This window comes from Echeneis naucrates, chromosome 19 (assembly GCF_900963305.1).
Source record: "Echeneis naucrates chromosome 19, fEcheNa1.1, whole genome shotgun sequence".
Taxonomy (NCBI): Eukaryota; Metazoa; Chordata; class Actinopteri; order Carangiformes; family Echeneidae; genus Echeneis; species Echeneis naucrates.
Window position 1 is genome coordinate 4,987,357 of NC_042529.1, and position 20,058 is coordinate 5,007,414.

Here is a 20,058-nt window from a genome sequence, read left to right on the forward strand (position 1 = left end):
CAACATTTCACAGGCATGATAGCAACTAAAGGCAGCGCCACTGTAGCCACCATCATGCATGTCTATGAAAATAGTCCATGCTTTCAAACATAAGAAAAAAGTATCTTTCTAAAGAGTATGCTATAAGGAATAAATAACAGCACACAATACCTGAGAATACCCATAAACCAGAATGTGTGACTGTTTAAGCTGCAGCAAAAATGGCTGTGTCCAGATAAATTATTTGAACTGTAGAGTAAAATAAGGAAAATCCAAAAGTTTTATTCCTACACCAGAAAGAAAGTATGAGGTACTATAAGTCACATTAAAACGATAAAATACAATCTATAATGTCTTTAAAAACAAAGAGGAGCTCAGCTGTTGACAGAAATAACATTATTCCACATGTCAGGACATTTGAAAACCAAGCAGAAAAAGTGTAGCTCTATTTGAGAGGCGAGCAGGTTAAAATATTCAGAAATGCACGTCAAATTGGAAGCTATTACAAAGCAACTGATGTTCCCACTCCGCAATTTTTATGTCTACTGCCTTCCCTGATCTTTTTTTCTATTCAAAAAAGGTCCAACAATGCTGCATCTGGAACATTAAAAAAAAAAAAAAAAAAAAAACAGCCTTAGTGAGAGCGAACTACAGCGAAGTGCTTTCTGAAAAAAAGAAAAAGGAAAAACTGCTCTAAAATGATAACCACGTGTTGCCATGACTAAAAGAACAAGGTCTTCAATAGAGTGAAGTCGGTGGGGGCTGCAATCTAGGATGGTTTTTTTTCCTAAATCCTTCCATTGATTCAGTTCTTACCTGTAGCTCAAAGTTGGCTTGATCCAGAAATTTCTTGTTCAACACTGCTGCATACTGATTAATTGCCCGTAGGAAGACTCTGGAAAGATAAGAGGAAAGCGTCTTCTTATTGATGGAAGAAGTATAAGGAATTTATTTTCTAACTTTTCCAGCGTCTGTACACATTATTTTGCATTTGAATTGTGTGTTGTTGTTGATCCACCAAATAGACACACAATATATCTATCACCCCAAGGACTGGCTGAAAAGTCAGAAGTTTAGGTTCTGCTTTTCTGCCCCAGCTTTGTTTTCTTATTTTCAGACGGATTTTATTAAAAGCATCAACCTAAATTGAATGGAAGAGAAGCAATTTCGCAGCTGCTTTCTATCAGTGGTCCCTGGGCAGGCCAAAACAAGAACTACAAAATTCAAAAAAGATGCTACAGACAATATAAAATGGTTTCATAGTCAGAGTCACACAAGAAAAGCAGCAGCTGACAGCAGTGAAACAGGTTTGGCCTTTCTGTCTCTCAGGCAGATTGAGGTATAGAATGGCTCATGCCCCCCCCCCCCAAAAAAAAAAGATGCAATGAGTAGATCTTAACGAGAACACTGTCTGATGGGTTAATCCACTCTAGTGTTGCAGAATTAAATGTTAATAACTTAAATGGCATGAAGCTTTTAGAGGGGAATTATGATTGCTACTCACAGAACCAAAGGCCCATTCAATATTTAACTTCATTCCCTGGCAGACCCCGCTATACAACAATGTGAGTACTAATCTCTAGGAATAACCCACTGAGAGAGAAAAAAAGCACTTATACTGAACATAGGAGAGAAATCTGTAGCACAGCAGTTTCAATAACCTGGCTCATTGTATTTAAGGACCAATCGACCCTGGTTCATGCAATTTCTAGCACTGGCTTTCTGCTTCTTAGTGCCAGACGTTTTCACACAACCACTAATCTGGAAACAAACTGCAACAAATCATTGCCCAAGGCGGGGCATGAAGATACAACAGAATGCGCGATGAAAAAGTGGCAAGGTCAAACAAGGACAACTGTTATGCCACTGGAGCGGTTTGCATCAGGGTTTGATGAGCAGGCAATAAAGCGGCATGAAGATGTAACGCTCAGGTAAGCGGCACTGGCAGGTGAGCAGACAGTCGGTCCAAAGGCAAATGTCTTGCTGTCGTCTTTTAAGCAAACCCGCCACTGAAGATGGGTTTCCTGCGGGGATCATGTGTTCCTCGCAGACACAGCTCGTCTCGTGAGGGTTATGATTTATAGCAACACTGAGGGGAATGGGGGTTCCCCTCATTGTCCCATCCAGCCGACCTTGAAGAGGAATAACCATCACTGTTGAGACTACAAAGCTTTGGCAGCGATGTTCTCTTATCTGGGGCCGATGTGTGATCCATATTAAGAGTCACCTTATTCATTAGCTGGAAAGGTTAACCGTCATTGACCACCTTTGGATAAGACATTAGAAGTCCATTTTTCTGGCTCTCTAGCCTCAGAATGGGAGACCCCCCCATCCCAGCCTGTCTTCACGAGCACGAGCTCCCTCTCTGTACACCTCACTCAATTTTCTGCAGCTGTGAACATGCCAATATAGTTGATACGCTTAAGACTGGACTAATGCTAAAATGTATTTCCATCCACTGCGCACACCATCTGAGAAATATTACTGCTCAATGTATAAGGCTCATTATTTTTTCGTTTTATTAAAAAAAAAAAAAAAAAAAGTAAGTCAATAAATAAATAAGGGGGAGTTTGTTTATTACTGAGTATACAGCTCAGTATTTCAATAAAAGTTCAATGATTCAGACGAGCAGCCACTCAGCTAAAGCAACAACAATTTTAAATGAAGATAGATGCAGATTGTTGACATTTGGTGGACATCACTAATCTGCTCAACTGTGAGAACAAGATCTGAACAAAATCATGAAAAAAAATAAATAAATCACACTTTACAAGGCTCATTAAGGATCAATCCATGAATATACTAATATTCTCATGTAAAAAGCAAATGCTACATTCAAGCAGATGGATAATGTACAGGATCACCTCATCATCCCACCCATTGGATGATGCATCTTTTTTTGCCGGGGTCTGTGCCAAACGCAGGTGCTCTTATGTGTGCAGAATAAGATTTGCAGGCTGGTCTAATGTCAGTGCTTCAACTATAAAGGTACCAAGTGACATCAATTTCCTTTGTCAAAATATTGGAGCTTTTGATATTCAACATAAAATTTGGTCGAATTTCGATTTAAATACTGTTCAGTTTGGCCCAAATATAAGAAAATATATTAATCTCAGTCCAAAAACTCTGCAGTCCCAGTAATTTAAGTCTCATTAAAAAGTTCATGGCGTGAAATGGTTTTACTCAGAATAATAAATAAGATCTCCAACAAAGCGATTGCCCTGATGCAATATGCATTGTCCCTCATGAAAGGTATAATAAGAATAGAACAAAATAACACAATAAACTATATCCGTTTTTTCGTTTTTAAATTAACAATACAAAAATCCATGGGAAAATAGGTCGGGTAGCAGCACAAAGACACAGTGGTGTGAATATTTTGTTGAGCAGCAGAAAAAAAGTATTGACTGTTGCAGCGGTAAACATTAAATGATTAAAGAACAGCAAAAATCAAACCCAGCCTTAACTTAAAAAAATAAAGAAATAAAAATTAAATAATCCTACTCTAACCCAGAAGAAAAAGCTCTAACTAAACAACTACATCCAAAACTACTACAGTGAAGCGCACAGTGCCCGCCAAAAGTCTGGACATACTTTCTTCATTTAAGCAATTTGTCTCCCTTCATTTGCAGCACAAATATCAGCTAACAGTAAACCTGAAGACTGTAATGAGGCCGACTAAACTCGCTGCTCATCACCAATGACTGTGATTCACACAAAACTCACAGATCCCACTGCTCGGTCACACAGGGAAGAAAGGAAAGGGATCAATACTCCTCACAGCTCCTGGCTGAATGCAGTTGTGATCAGCCACTTCTTTATCACCTCCCGTTTCTAATCATGGCTCCACCGCGACGGTTTGATGATCCAGGGAGATGAAATCTCCTGCTTTTTCTACATCATTGCTTTGCGGTATATTTGCAATAAATATGGGAAGGTTTGCATTCACATGTTACATGGGGGCTGCTGTGCTCTTGAGCTGTAAACTCCATTATCTAAAATCCTATTTGACGGCAGTAGACATATAATGGGCTTTAACGAACGGACAGGATAGTTCCTCTGTGAGCATATCCTGCCATTAATTACAGTGAAAAACTTAGTGAGGCGGATGAAAATAGAATATACTCTCCAACACAGTGGGTTCTGACAGAGACAAAAAAAAAGGTAATTTCAAATCAGATTAAAGGCATTCAGGGTTAATTTATTGAACTCTGAAATATATCTTTTTAAAGTCAGCTTAAAAGTGGGAATTTTATTAAAGCAGCAGTCTTCAGATAAATGTGATATAATGAGAAAATCTCCACTCTGTTCTTGACTTGGTCCAAAAGGACATACTGTCATCTAATTAATCAACATCCTGATTTCAGCAGATATTCTTTGCATGGAAATGTCACTATGAGTTTGAAACAAGACAACATTAAAGGTAAATCACAGAGACTGTAGCGTGTCTCTTTTTCTAAGCTTGCATTATTAATTGCGCCAAATGCCAGAAGGGGGAAACTTGGCAGCTTTGCAACATCTGTTACAGCCAGCCATCACACTGCAAAAGGAAAAATAAGACACAATGACAAACCAGCTCTGCGTAACTTCATTACAACCAGAATGTTGATGAAACTTAATCCGCTACTATCAATGTAATCAAAGACTTATACAGCGGGTTTCGTGTTTGCTTTAGCCTTCAGCTCAGAGATTGTGAAATTCTGGGGACATCCTTGAGTTGTGTCATTACTAAAAATAAACTGTCCTCGTGCTGTTTTCTTTCTTTTTTTTTTGGGGGGTATCTCACGTTCAGCAGGGAAATCAAGAGAGCTCTAATCGTCTGCAGAAAACATGGGCTTCCCCATCTTCTGCTTAGAGAGACAAAAACAACTTGAAGATCCCCTAACTTTTTAATTAGGTGGTGCCACAGCAGCATAGTACCTCCTACACATTGAAGTCATTCTGATACAGTGTACAAATGGCATTATTATGATAAATATGCTCCATCAAACTGTCAGTGTCAGAAAAATCACCCCATTACTGAGGACTGATGGGTGTGCAGCAAATTTAAAGCTCTTTGCTTTTCAGACTCTTGTGACTATTTGCTTTTATCTTGGTACACAGACTTGAGCTCTGCCCGGTGATCTGCACCACAGACACCTAGCATTTATGCTAATGAAAACATATCAGCAGATCATGCTAGCTAATTGAGTTCAGAGAGCATCCTCGATAATGATCATGATCTATTTGCATACTGGTGCTGAATAGCTGGCATATCTCCCTCGGCTCAGAGATAAGACAAGGTCAAAAACCTTCATTATCGGCCAAATTTATTAAATTTGATTGCCTTTACTTCAGATATCTGATTTAATATTAGATCAACTGATCTGTCAACATATTTTTAACCCAAATTCCTCTCCAATGTGTCAACTCTCTCTCCCTGTGCATCTTTAACAGACTATATCTGACTCTTGTCACAGCTTTTCAGAAAAACTAGGGTATATGAATTTATACGGAGAGGCACACCCCAGGGAAGCTAAAGGAAGCATTAATGACTCAAAACATATCACTGGGATGAGTCAAAGAACTGCTCTCATCTGTGAGAACTGTTCCATTTACCCAACTCCAGGATTTAAACCATTTCAAGTAATAAGGAGCTCTGAAAGAGAGCTGGGATGAAATCTTTATTCGGAACACAAAATGAGGCTCATATAATTCCATTACGTCTTTTAATTAATAAATTGAAAGTGAAGAATAGGTAAGCTGACAATGAAGTGGCAAGTCATAATATCACTAACAATAAGATGGTGAAAAGTCAAAATAAACTTTCAGTATTCAAGGAATTTCCATCATGAGTTAATCAAAAGACTGGCACTATCTCTTTGACCTTTGTAGATATAAAACCCTGCAGACAATTTCCTTACGAAGACTTTTAACCAACAGCCATTATTCTTAAGCAAGGTAATATTCAAATAGTATGAAAAATGAAGATATGGGTACATCTCCTGCATCTTTGATAAGCTATTAACACAGCCAGTAGACACTCAGAAAACCTACATTTTCTGTAAAAAAAAAAAAAAGAAATGGACTGATGATAGAGGACAAGTAAAAGATGACTGTAGATGTGTGTGTTGGTGAGTTGGGACACATGCTATATTTCAGTGAGAGTGTAAGGAATAACAGTGACCGACTGTATTACTAAAACGCCGTGTCTTGCATGGAAATATGGTGGAAAACAAAACAAAACAAACAAACAAACAAAAAAAAAAAAAGCTGCAGTCCAGTCTTTGACCTGGCAGCAGGCAGTGTGATGTCAGCGTTAGCGCTGAGGCACACTACCCGGCGCCAGCCCATAAACACAGAGGTCGGAGATGAAACAATGACAGCAAAGGCTGCTTTTCATCCAGGGCAAACGTTTGTGAAGAGGTGAACTGATTACTAATGAGGCAACACAGGCTGATTTAGACAGACCTCCAAACAGAAGCAAGAAGGAAAACTCCTACTTGCCACAGTGGAGTCAGATGGCTGGCAAAGTTCATATTGACCAAAGGGTGAGCTAATGAGGCGCATTCAAAGATATCACGAGCATAATGAAGCAATTAAAACTAATTCTAACATTCTGTAACATTTAATCTTTCTCATTATTTGTCTTAAATTTAAATGATATGTCAGTAGAAACTGATGGGTGAAGAACTTTTGCAATGAAAGGACGTTCAGGAGAAGGTAGTTTCGTCTGACAAACATTTGAAGATGGCGATGTTTCATACAGTGAAATTTTTGAGGGGGATTTATACCCTTAATAGCATTTAAAGCAGTGTATTAGAGATGATTACATTGGGATTTGGAATATTAGCAGCAGACATCCTGTCACGGGTGTCCTTTTAGTCAGTGTTGATTGCTGTGAGCGTCAACGCTGGTTTAAATGTTGAATTAAATACACGTCAGATGCATAGCCATAAAATAGGGCCATCTGATTTGACACATTGCTGAGCCAAAGACAGAAATGATTGAGTTATCAGAATGAAAGGAGCATTCACTGAAAACGTGTCATTTATGTTCAGACAGTAAAGTCAGAAATTAGCTGCAGCAAATTCACTGCGTCTCCAATGAAGCATCTGCCACTCTGTTCTAAGTGATCCTTATTTTATACGTGACAGAGGAAAGCTATTTATCTTGTCTGATAGCAAAAGAAAACACGAAGTCTCAACAGAGGTGGAAAGTAAAAGGTCTATAGTATTACTGGGAGGGAAATATTGCGCTTGCTTTGACAACCAAAACAGAAAGACTGCAGTGTAAATGCAGTGACAAAACAGCACTGACATTGGTAATTCTTTAAAATGATTACGTCTTCTGCTTTGTCAACAAAAACAAATCCGAAAACAGATTCACTTTTGTAAGACTGTGCGGGTATTTTATACTGCCTTACTGCCGTTTTCCCTTAAAGCTGTGATCCAAATTCTTCCACTGAGGGCTCCGATGTGGTGGACCTTCCACATCGGAGCCTGATGGATAATAAATCTATCCTGCTGCTTCCTGATAATGACTTTGATAAAAACCATGTTGAGAAAAATCACCTCTGATGTTCTCTCTCGGCAGGGGGCACTATTCAAAGGCCCACGACGTATGATCACAGGCCAACGGAGTGCACTGCGCTCCATGGGCAAAACAATATTACTTGTCAGGGCAACAGCTCATCATCAAGCTGATAAACGCAAGGAGGCTGACGTGAAGCCAAGCTGCAAGTAGCGCACTACTGTGTAATGGAATATAAAGCAGAGCGCGCCTGTGACTGACTTTAGAGCTCATTGAGAGCCTGTGGTGACGTGAGGTTAAGGTGAAGCTGGTAAGCTACACTGTTTGTAAACAGACACCTGTGCACACAGCAGTGTCGAATGATTCAGCACAAACCACATTTCATGCCTCCACCCACACGATTCCGCTGCAGAGTTGCGTTTAATCTAAATATTGCAGAATCGCCTATCAGGGTTGCAGACACAAACATAGCCAAGCAACTGGACAAGCGTCACCGCATTAACAAAGAAGCAAAGCCATGCAACAGTTTTCAGCTCACAATAGAAAACGCACAAACAGAAGTCTTCAGGCACGGGGCCTGTGCAGTGCATGTGGCATTTTCTTTTATTTTCACTGCATGTTTTCACAAATAGACATGATGCTACCATCTCAAGGTAATAATAATGTGTCAATTTAGTAATAATATTACGAATTGCAAAAGTTTTGTCCTTTTTTTCCCCCCTCTGTTTAGGTTTCATCATGTTCATAGCACCAAATGGATGGGAGAAGCACATGAACCTGAAGTTTCAACTCCGAAATGTCAACTTCACTGAAATGTAAAAAAAAAAAAAAACAAAAAAAAAACTTTTTTTTTTTTTTTTTTTTTTTAGGTCAACGATGATCCCTCGTTGGAATTACCTAACACAGCTTTGAAAGATTTTTCGGGGTTTTCAGACCCACAGGATCACATAACCTGTCTGACAGTAACCAAAAATGGAGTCGTGAGATTTTCCAGCTGCGCTCTTTTAACAGCATTCTCCTTAAAAGTGGAGTATGTCAAATCAGACACCCACGGGCCCACAGGCACTGTCTTTTATTTTGTTATTTTTACTTAGTGGCTGATGGGTTGTACAGGGACAAACAGGATCACATCATCATCTGCAGTCTCTACACTATCCGAGTCCTCTTTCCTGTGTGGCCTCCCAGACCTATCCTCCAGCTCCTGGATTAGTCATGGAGAGAACTCCGAACGGCAGCCATCCAGCTACAGCAACCCTCTGCTAATGAGTCTGTGAGGGACTGGTGGCATGGGTTACCATGTTAAAGAGCTGCTTCTTCAGCTTTTATCTTTTCATCTGACACGCAGGGCTCTGGGAGAACTCCCCATTCGTCTCGCGATCCACTATTCTTACACATAATTAAGAGCTCAGCAAGAAACTTTTGGTGTTATTTGAGGAAATGAACTGATTTTAAGAAGGCTGTCTGATGTTAACTCAGTTCCAATACATCTTAAGTTTGAGCATGAGTTCCAGTACGTAGTCCTTTCTGTTCTGTACGTGCAAAATAGAAAATAATACTATGGACTTGTTCATGAAGCTAAGCAATGGATGAAGTCATTGTATCATTTTCCTTTGTGTATTCATGTGTTCATAATATGGATTGCATTAATTTATCAGTGATGATTAGACGCATTTTACCTGAACTGTCTTTTTGTCATCGCAGTCGAGGAAGACGCTCAGACTGGCGGGAAAAAAAAAAAAAAAAAAAACATCTCTATTGTTTTATCTTGTAATATAATTTATATTCGCTCTTTCATATTTGTTGGCTGCTGCAAAATCGACACCCATTTAAGTGGTTCTCCTCACAACAGCAAGCAGAAACAGGAAAAACATTGCCAATGAACATTGCTTGGATTAATGATGATGGCTGCACTTACTATGCAGCAATTCAGCACATCTCGGGCTTTAAGGTTGAAGAGCACAGAGCTCTTGAAAAGTTTGCTATGCAAATCTGTAATGGAGCAAATTTAGCTGACTGTACAGAGCAGCCAGCAGCTGTGGTCTTGTAAAAATGTAATGCAAGGTTTCTCATCCCCGAGAGAAAACAGACAGTCACGATAGCATTTAAAGCAAATGCCAACTTGAACTAATTCAGTAAGTGCTCTTTAAGAAAAACGAGTGCCCATCGGCCACTTGTACCTCTAAAAACGCAAAAATAAATTCATATTGAATGTCATGTCTGTATTCCTGAAGCTTTTGCAACATTGCCACTTTCAAACAGAAGCTCAGGTTGTTTGATACTGTCCTCTAATTTTACAAGATACATTCACTTCAAAACCTCGGTCCTCTAAATGATACCAGAAAAGCCAAAGGGTGGGATCAAAATTTGAAGTCAGGATCTTGAAGGCACATAAACCTTAAAATGTCTGTATGCAAACAATATTTGGAACTTTGACACCTAAGAAATGTGGGTCAGAGGCCGTGCAGTGAATTCCTAACCACAACCTTGGCCAGCAAACTTATTCCCTGTCATTTTGGAGCACAACCATTAACCTGCCTCTGCTGCCCGTTATTAACCCGTGGCCAGTTGGCGAGGGGGAAATGGCAGTCAGTGGCTCACCAGCCTGAGGTTGCTGTCCCCAGGGCAATTAGAGTTCATAAATCAGTTCACAACCTGGAGGCTCTGGGTGGAGAAAGAGTAGGAGGAAACGACCGCTGCTGCCGCCGATGTACATCTCATTAGTGGTGCTATCGTAATGTGAAGACATGAAAGAACAGTCTGCCGGTGCCGTGGGTGGCAATCTGTGTGCTGAATATGGCATGTGTGGATTTCCCAGAAACACAAATCCACAAATATGTTTTGATACAGTTTTGGAGATGCATCATTTATAGTTTTTTTTTCTTTTTTCTTGTTTTTTAAGGGCTATTCATTTTGTTCTCGTCATCGTTAAGCTTTAGCATTGACACCAGGTCACCTAGCAGTGCAGAAGAAAGCAACAAGTGTCTGTCTCCAGAAAGCACCGCCGCATCTTCCATTCTACTAAGTCAGCGTGCTAACCGTGCCATCACTTCCTGACTTATTTCAATCTGCCCTTAAGATGTAGCACTGCTCAGAGGGCACATTAAAACTTCTGCTCCTGGAAAGGCAACAATGGTTCTTTGTTTTGGAAAAAAAAAAAAAAAACTAATCAAGATGGCGAAAAGGTCTAACTATGATTTTTATATCAGCTTTGGATAAAAAACAGATCTAAAAGCTTTTTCATCAGTTATGTCAGTGATTTAAATTTTCCCTCTTATCAATCCCTTTCTCATCAACCTACTGTACTACCTTATAGTTTATGCATTTAGTTATTTAATCCATTCTTAAGATGGAAAAGTTTAGTCCAGCATTTAGTGCGTGGATGGAATTTTCTATAACCTTCAATAAGGATGTGAAGGGGTGATCCTTCGCTGCTACAGCTTCAGAGATGTGTGCCTATAAGAGGTCGCTGGGATTTCAGTCTTCGGTGCTACAGAAACCAAGCGAGTGCAGCAAACATGCATGATGTGCACACACAGAGCTCACTCCCGTGCTTTTAGATTGTTAATGCAACACATTTATAGCTCTGTCGCGGGATGAATGAATGTGTCACCTTCGGTTCTCACTGTGGCGAGGAGGAAGCAACCGATCAAACGCATTTTGACGGATGGTGACAAATGGAGAAGTTTCACTAATTTGTTGTGAAGCTGACACCTGCGGTATTCAAACAGGCTCAACTATAAAGACAGTGAGATGAGTCAGAGTATGACAGGCTTATTTTTCATTGAGTTGAATAATGATTCAACTCCAGCAAGTGGCTGAATGCATGGACTAGAGTGCCGAATTAATCTTGGCTGTCACAAACAAGTGCAAACAGACAAAAGGTTCAATTGGGGAAGATTCTGCTGAGGCATGGGGGATGACACATTGGCCTCCAGTCTGTGTTTCAAAAACAAAACATTTCACGCACAACAAAGCATGATGTGAGAATGGACTGCTGCGAGCCCAGTGGCGCTCGTCACATCCCTAAAGCTGCTCCGGAGAGAAAGGAATCACAGTGGTTGTGGACTGTTTAAACGGGTTTGCTAGTCCAGTTCATGCGCAAGGAGCCTTGTGCTGTTTACGTGTGTTTGTGTGTGTAAATGTGTGATTCAGGATGGTCAACAATAAGTTTACTCTACCTGAAATGCAGCTCATTCTGCAGCAGAGCAGCTTTAATTTGCACACCTGCAGAGGGTGTGTGTGTGTGTAACCAAGCAACAATGATGTCTTCTGCGTTGTCCAGCAGGCAGCATGAATTCTAAAATGGACCTGGCTTGTCGTGGTCAAAAGGACTGATGAAAGCAATAGAGCCAAAACCTCCATTCAACTATCCAAGCTGAGGACAATGGAGTGGTTTAGCAAAGTGCAGGCAGGGAGTCAACTACAGGCTACCTTTAAGCTCTGCACATGCCATAAATGGCCACTTTGAAGCTGCGCTTGAATACCCACAGCTCCAGGTACTCTGCTGTTGTGTTAAAAGCCTTGTTACTTCAAATCCAGTGTTCTTCGTTGTTTTTCGTCTGATGAATCTTTCATTTGAGTTGATTTTACACATCAAAGTTTTGGGAAGTACTGCTGCATATGTGAAAGAAGTTGGCTCGAGAGGGAGCTGCACAAAATCGGATAAACGGCCTGAGGTGATGTCATTTGAGACATTGTCAGGTTGGGAAACATCCAGAGGTTAAAAACAAGGGAGTTTACCAAACCCCTGTAGCCTGCTTTTCACTGCTGCAGTTTGAGGATCAACCAGCGTCCTCCAGGGCAAATAATTGGCTAACAGAACACGAAGAAATCTGAGCTCCTGCATTTGTAGGAAAGCGAATTTCTGGTATTATTTTTATTTACATTTGCACTAATTAGCTATTGGTGTCTCTGCTCCACCAAAGATGGCTTGTTATCTTAGCCCGTTAACCAGCTAATTAGCTGGCAAATGAATTAGTCTTGGCTCTATGCTGAGGAAACATCATTCACTACGAGCATGAGATGCCCGAATCTCGAACTGAACAGTTACTGGGCAGATTCTCTCTGCTACTTGTCAAAAAACTGACTTATGGTTTTCATCTGACAGCTTGTGCCTTGCCAATGTATAATAGAGTACAATAACACTTTATGGTACATGTCTCTTCTGAAAAGGCACAGAAAGAAGGAAAAAGAAAAAGAAAAACAACACAAAAAGCCTTTAAATACTGTTGCTCCAACTTCTACTCAAGAGTGCACAAAAACAGCTTTTTACTAAACTCCCAAACTGAAAAGCATATTTAATCTCTTTTTATATTTTCAACAAAAGTGAAATCAAGCAAGGTTCACATTAATAAAACAGAAGGCTACGGCAGCACAACAAGCAACAAAGTAAAGAGATGCTGATACTAAGTTTGGAGATTAGCAGGCAGCATAAAGCCAAACATCTATTATTCATGTGATTGTTTGCGTCTGCGCTGACTGCTCATCTGATTGCTACACCGCTGAGGCCTTGTGCCGATATTTGCATGGAGAGAAAAACATTAGAAAATATCCTCACCCACTTCTGACTGCTGTTCCTTAGCAACAACAGTGCAGGGAGTTTAATGTGGCACGATTTACGTGTGCGCTTGCGTGAGTGCATGTGTGTCCAGCAGGGTTGCACTTACTTATTTTGCATCATGTTCATTATGACCCAGTCGGAGGGGTAGACGTTTTTCCCAATGAGATCTTTAAACATGATAAACGTTTCCATTAGGAAGTCCTGCAAGAGGAAAATAAAGTTTTCAAAATGAAAAGTGCTATTCTTCACAAAACCAAGATAAAAGCAATTTCAAAAGAACAGTTTCAGTTTGTGGCTTTCAGGCAGAAACAGCATTCAGATGCGATTTTAAGGTCAAGGTGATTCCTGTATTTTCCCTTTGCATGTGACATTTGACGCCACTGACACACATTTTCTCACGTACAATGAGATTACAACAGTCTCACAGCTCACAGGAACACTACCTTTGTGTGATATTTAGATAGCATCAACATGCCATATAATTACAAGCTATAAAAGCTGAACCTGACAACTTGATAACTAGTTTCGTTCTATTACTAAGATGATGCACAGCTACCTTCTCTGCAGCAACATGAGAAAAGACTCTACATCCCTAACTTAAGTTTACACAGTCACCGACTTTTTCCTCCATCAGATTTTTTATTTCTCTTTTTATTCTTAAAAAAAAAAGAAAAGATTGACAGAAATATGTATTCAAAGAGCAAAACAGCACAATCCATTTATATCTTTTTTCAAGGCAGTTTTGTTAATCTCTCAAAGTTATTGATTGCTTGAATGCCTCAATTTAGAAATATAAGCTTATTCTACTGTCACACCCACACTGGTGTTCATTGCAGCGACGCCAAGTAAATATCTGAAATATAAATATTCATGCGAGTCTGTTTTTGGCTAAAGATGTTCATTCCTGGCTGAATCCCTGTGTTTTGTGTTGGCTTGTTTACAGAGGAAAGAAACTGCACAAGCAACAAAGCCCTTTGTGTTGCAACCAATTCTGAAAAGTGTGGCGTGGCGCACGCCAGCTTCAGAGACAATATATCTGTAGAGAAATCCAGCTTCATCACAGTGATTGTTTATCCCAATATGGGAACTGAGAGAAACCCTGGATGCACTCACACAAGTTGGAATGCAACTTCTTTTCTCTTTACAGTCACATGAGAAAACATTAATTTTGCCACTGCTTAATCAAACAAGTGCTCATAAACTGTAATTCTTTGAGTTCTAAGCATTCTCAGAGGGACATATTCATGGAAAATCACATCAAAAGAACACTACAGTTCCCGCCTACTTGGGTTTCACAGTGCCTCACCTGTGATATGAATTAGATTCTTGTCCTTCCTATAAGGCTCAAAGTCATTTGTTGAGGTAACATTAGGATTTCCCCACTTGTCAGTGCAGCCTGATATAATGCTAATCTGGCAGCAGATATTAGAGGAATACCGCTTCGAGGGAGGAATTATTTGTAGCTGAAATCCATAACATCAATGACATTTATCCCTCCTCCGCAACTTGTTGGCTGCAACGGGTGATCTGCTTCCCTTAGGAGTTACTATCACCAAAATCATGCTGTACACATAGTCAGCAGCGCGAGACCAAGGACCAGCAAAAATTCAATTTCATACTTCAATGTAGAGGAAAAACATTTTTTTTGAACAGATTTAATCTAACTTCAGATTTTTTGAAAAGACAGAACATAATAATACTGAACTATGGGTCTTCTTAAAAAAAAAAAAAAAAGGGGGGGGGGGGGGGGGAAGTTATTACATGACAATGTAGCCTGAAGTGTTTCATCTAGTAGACACAGACACGCCGATAAGGTGTACTCACCACCACATCACTCCTTATCTTGCCAAAGGTGCTGATCAGATGAGCGTAATGATAGTCATCCATCTGCCTCAGTGTAGCAGTCATGCTGGCCACAAAGCTCCCCTGGAGAAGAAAAAGGTACATTCAATACAAAATCAAGTTCAAATTTAAGGATGAGGATAGAATGAGTCTGTGCCTGTGATTCTAATGGCTACTGACTGGCTGAACTGATTGGACTCAAGTGCTAAAAGCAGCCCCGGCCTCCCAGGTTTGAAAAGGTAGATGTCTTCACTCAGTGGCTGATCTCATTAACCTACTGCCCTCTACTCCCTAGCTCTTTGTCTCCAATGATTATAATGCCTGTGGGGTCCTAGAGTGCTGTCTTTATTTCACAGCACAATATCCTGGTTCTGGTTAGCACCCTGTACATTAACTGTGGAAGGCAGATAAGGGAAGGTAAATGTGGGGAGAGGCTGCCGCTGCCAGTCGAGCGTCGCGCCAACGATATGTGGACAAGCGCCAAGATATTGCTGGAGAAAAGTGGCAGGAAACGTATATTTTGGAGGGGCTGTCCCTGACCATCGGTGTGACTGAACTGAGGTTGTGCTGTTTAATGGAGACAAAGACTCAGATGGCAGAGATGCAGTTGTTTTCATGAGGGTGTTATTCCGTGAACAAAAGATTCAGGGATAATTAAAACCAAATTTAAACAAGTATACAGTGCCATTATTGTTTTTATTCTTAGAATATGTTCATAGCTGCTCCCAGAAGGATTTACCTCGACTAGCTGATCAAAAAATGCACCAAAGATAAGAGCAGGCAATTAACCGCTTTGTCGCAGAATGCCTGAGAGCACACAGATTAATAAGTTTAAGGTGTGATAAACATTAAGATGCAGCTGCCTGACTGTCAGTCAGTCTACCTCCAAACCTAAAACTACCGGAGTGAGCATCATGCTGCCGAATTGAGAGTGACCTTTTCAGCAACTCACAGCATACATCTTTAACGAGAGGAGCCAACAAAAGCGAAGGGTCTTGAGAAACTGAAAAGTTAAAGGGGGCAGGGGGAGAGAGGCAGAGGGAAGGTTCTTTCCACTTTAAAAAGATGTTTTTCACTGATGTACACCTCCCAGCTGGTGAAGGCACAACAGCTTTTTTCCTGGGGAAGCTGAAACAGGCCAAACTCCCCCAGAAGTTACTGCTCAACTTTGACAGAAGCACAATAGAGTCCATACTACCAAACTGCACCGCTGTACGGTGTACAAGCCGCACTGCTGCACAGAAGAAGGAAAGCTGCAGAGTGCATTATGGGAACTCCAACAACTGGACAGAAAGTAGAAGGAAGCGATCAGCTCACACTTGGTCATTCACAACATGATGCTACCTCCTTAAATGCTGCAGATTCTGTTTACATCTCAAATGGTGTAAATTTTTATGTTGATGTAAATTTTTTATTTTATATTTATAGTTTATCACCTATATTTTTATTTACTATTCTATTTCCTTTTTATATACTATCCAATGTATTTTATTGAGAGGGAAGCCATGCCAAATCTCATTGTTCTGTTGCTGTTATGACGGTGTCCAGTCGCTTCATCCATTCATTAATGCTTTTATTCTTTTTTGTTTACCTCGACTGAGAACATTTGTTTGCCACAAAGATGCACAATTTAGCTTTAATTTACAATTCTAAGCTGTGAAATACAAGTTTTCTGTGAAACAAAATGACTTCTGAGGTAAGTGGACCTGTCTGCTGAGCAACAATGAATAAACTCCAGGCTGGGATGTTTATCTGCGACTACCTTGGAGACTTGAGCACTCTGTTAGTATAGCCCTCATGCCACGTACATAACTCTGCCACTTCATGGTAGTTAATCCTCACAAGACATTCTGCTTGTGGAGAAGCTCTTCCTGAGCAGTAATTAGGCCTGACCCACAGAAACGCAGCAGAGTAAAAATTATGCTAAACACACTTCACACACTATCTGACCCTCCTCTCCAATTCTGAATATTTTTAATAATTATTTTTTTTCTCTGATGAGCTTGTAGTTATTTCCTTATTGCTTTCAGACAGAGGTTAATAATTATTATATACATGGCATGAACACTTGGGATATCAACCCAAACCGTAACTCTATCGTGCTGCTGCAAACATGTATTATTAATGCTTTCCTTCACTTTTCCGTTTTGCCATGCGGAGCTGATGACGGCTCCACTTCCCTCTCTGTAATGTTCCACAGAAATCAGTGTGACTCATGATATATTAATATGGAAATGTTTTTCTAAAGCACAGAGGGCAGGACTCTTTCATCTGTGAGGCCATGTTCGCCTCAGTTGGCATCAGTTCTTCAGCATTCTAGACGGAGAACAAGCACCAATGAGACCAGTGTGGATAAAGTGAATAAAGAGACAGTTCTCTCATTCTTCTGTACCTTCTTATTGTCCTCACTGAAGACCAAGAGATACAGTTACTTCATCTCAGGGACATTCATAAATTGTTGTACTGAATTAAGTGTAGTTTGGTGAGTTTAAGACATTATTTTAAGGATACCGCTTCAAAATCACACTTCAAGCAGTGTAACTAACTTCATGGTTGCTGCTAGTCCCCTCATGTTGGGCAGTCACCTTAATGATACAAGCAGAAAAGTCTTAGGAGCAGGCAGAAGCCGTTGACACTTGTTGCAGCGATCTTCACCGCTAAGACTACAGAAAGTAGATCAGCTGGAGGGGATCCCATGCTCATTCAATCTCCGTCTCCTCTGCTGTGAATGAATCCCAAGATAAAGAGCCATCAGAGCAAACTTTACATGGTGACAGCCTCAGTGTGGGACTTGCCATTAGGCTGCATGAAGTAGCAGAAACCCCTAAAGCTTTCTGACAATGTTCTATCAAGACTGACAGCAGCAGAGGCAAAAGAGTGCCACTGCTACGATTGATTTTATGTCTGCTGTGAATGAATCTAAAGCTTACAAACTAATGTAATTGTTGGTACAGGCAGTGACATCAGCCGGCACGTTGCGATAAGAAGTTCAACACAGGTAAGAGAGTAGCAGCCATTATATTCCTAGCTGGACGTGGTTTGAGAAGGCGAGATAAGATATACACTGAGAAATCACTCTCGGGAGAGAGACTCCTTTCACTCTGCAACAATCAAGGACTGTTGAGGCATAAATAGAGATGTGAGACATGACTGCAAATGGAAAAAGTTCAGGTATGCTCATCTGAGGTCTCCGGCTCTAATTTAATGGGTGCGAGGTGGTGTAGCAGTCTGGAGCGAACCAGAAGAACTCAAAGGCCAGCCTGTCCTCACAAGGCTCAGCTCTCCACTTTTATTAGTGGGATAAACCCCCTTCCGTTGCCACGACAACTCGTAGTTATTTATTTATTTTGTTGTTTTTCGTGGAAAGAGAAAGGATGGATGGAAATAAATAAGCCCACACTAAGAATAGAAGAGTTTGGTGAGAGTGACGGCAGTGCAGCGGGTCCAAAAGAATAAAACTCAGATGGCTGTATGGAGGAAACAGGAAACACTGAAAAAACAACTACACTGACAAAAACAAGACTAAGCAATGCCTAAGAACCAGAAAGAGAGAGGGAAAGTTACAGTAAAGTAACCTAGCATCACTCCTTTATTTTACACAGTTGCTTGTGTTTGACTGTTTAAATTTTAATGAGTTCTGGTTTTTTTTTTTTCTTCTTCTTCTTTTTTTTTTTTTTATCAATGGTGAAACCTGCCAAAATCATCATCATGTGAGCATCTAACTGGGCGCTAGAATCAAAATTCATTTGTGGACTAAACATGATGGGGGAAAAAACTGTTGTTATTCTTAGACCCCTGTCATTTGGGAGACAGAAATGGTGCTGTTAGTAAAAGAAATCATGTATGCGTCTGGTTCGTGGAGGTTTAGTGAAATGTTCAAGATGTATACAGTTTCAATTTCTAAGAACATACAAGAACCCTGTTAAATGCTTTTCTTTAAGGGATCATAAAAAAAAACAATCTCATGATGTTCAACAAAATGTTGTGAACAAAGGAAACCAAAACGACAGAAAACAAACAAACAAAAAGAAACATGATTATGAAATCAGTCAGTAAGGTAGCGGGGATAATAAAGCACCTACAACACCAGGCAGACATCTTGTAAATGTTTACGGAAGTCAGTCATTAAATCACTTCCAGCTGTATTGTCATTAGTGCCAATATTCTTCACCGGAAACAATTTCTCCAGCTAAAACAGCAATGGACATACACAGGAACTTTATGATAGATATCTATCACAGTGTCCAGAAACCAGCATCCATATCCATCCTATACTTGAGCGCAAATGAGGCAGAATCTTAGTGGAAAAGAAAACGTGGTGATTAGAGAGGAAGACCAGATCCATCATATACTGCTCTCAAGCTTGCGTCTCCGATAATTCATCTCACTTTAGCGCCTGACAGTAGGGAAGTAAAAATGATGTTTGCTCTAATATAGAAGGGTAGCCCCATAACACAGCATTGTTTTAAGCCTTTAATTAAGCCGGTGGGGAAACGGCGTCCCGGTCTCTGGAGGGATGCAGACTGAGACTCAACCTGTCTTTATGAGGGAGAAAACTGACACAGGAGCAGAGGATAAGATGAGGAAGTGGAGCTGTGATGACCAACGGGGAACAAAATGACTCCCTCTTTCTCTTTATAAGCCTCAGGCCTGATGCAGTTTGAATTTGCTGGCTCCTTACTACAGAAATTACACAAACACACAGGGAACCTCACACTGGTGCGATGCAATTTATTCGGAGAGATATGAAGATGCTGCTCCCATCCAAACAGAAGTGACTGGCCCTTTTAAATCATAGAGGCTTTGGTTGTTAAGGAAGAAAAGATGAGAAAAGCGGAAGCATTGAGCACAGGATGGAGGTGGCAAACAATAAAATCTCGATTTGTATTCAGAATTTGCGTCCCCGCTCAAAGAAAGGATGAAAATTTTCTGAGAAAACTCACAATGAAAAGGCGAAATGCCATCAACGGTCCCGAGAGACAAAAACACACAATCTATCAATCACTTTTAAAACATCCAAGGATGAGTCTGTCCTGCTGCTATATTCGCTGGAAAATACGTCCACTTCTTTTATACATTACTTTCTCAAACAGAACTTACTCTTTAAACTGCACATTTCCATTTGGAAAGCAGAATTGAACCGGATGTAAAATGACGATAATATA

At 40.3% G+C, this 20,058-nt stretch overlaps 1 protein-coding gene across 1 annotated transcript in view; it reads right to left on the reverse strand.

Annotated features, from left to right (window-relative positions):
• Positions 1–20,058, reverse strand: part of dock1 (dedicator of cytokinesis 1) — a 157,427-nt gene that overhangs the window by 38,562 nt on the left and 98,807 nt on the right. Inside the window, exons 28-30 of the mRNA XM_029527112.1 lie at positions 14,876–14,977; positions 13,158–13,252; positions 796–874 (exon numbers count right to left, since the gene is read on the reverse strand). Of these exons, the coding sequence (XP_029382972.1) occupies positions 796–874; positions 13,158–13,252; positions 14,876–14,977 (276 nt within the window). The remainder of the gene's footprint in view (positions 1–795; positions 875–13,157; positions 13,253–14,875; positions 14,978–20,058) is intronic.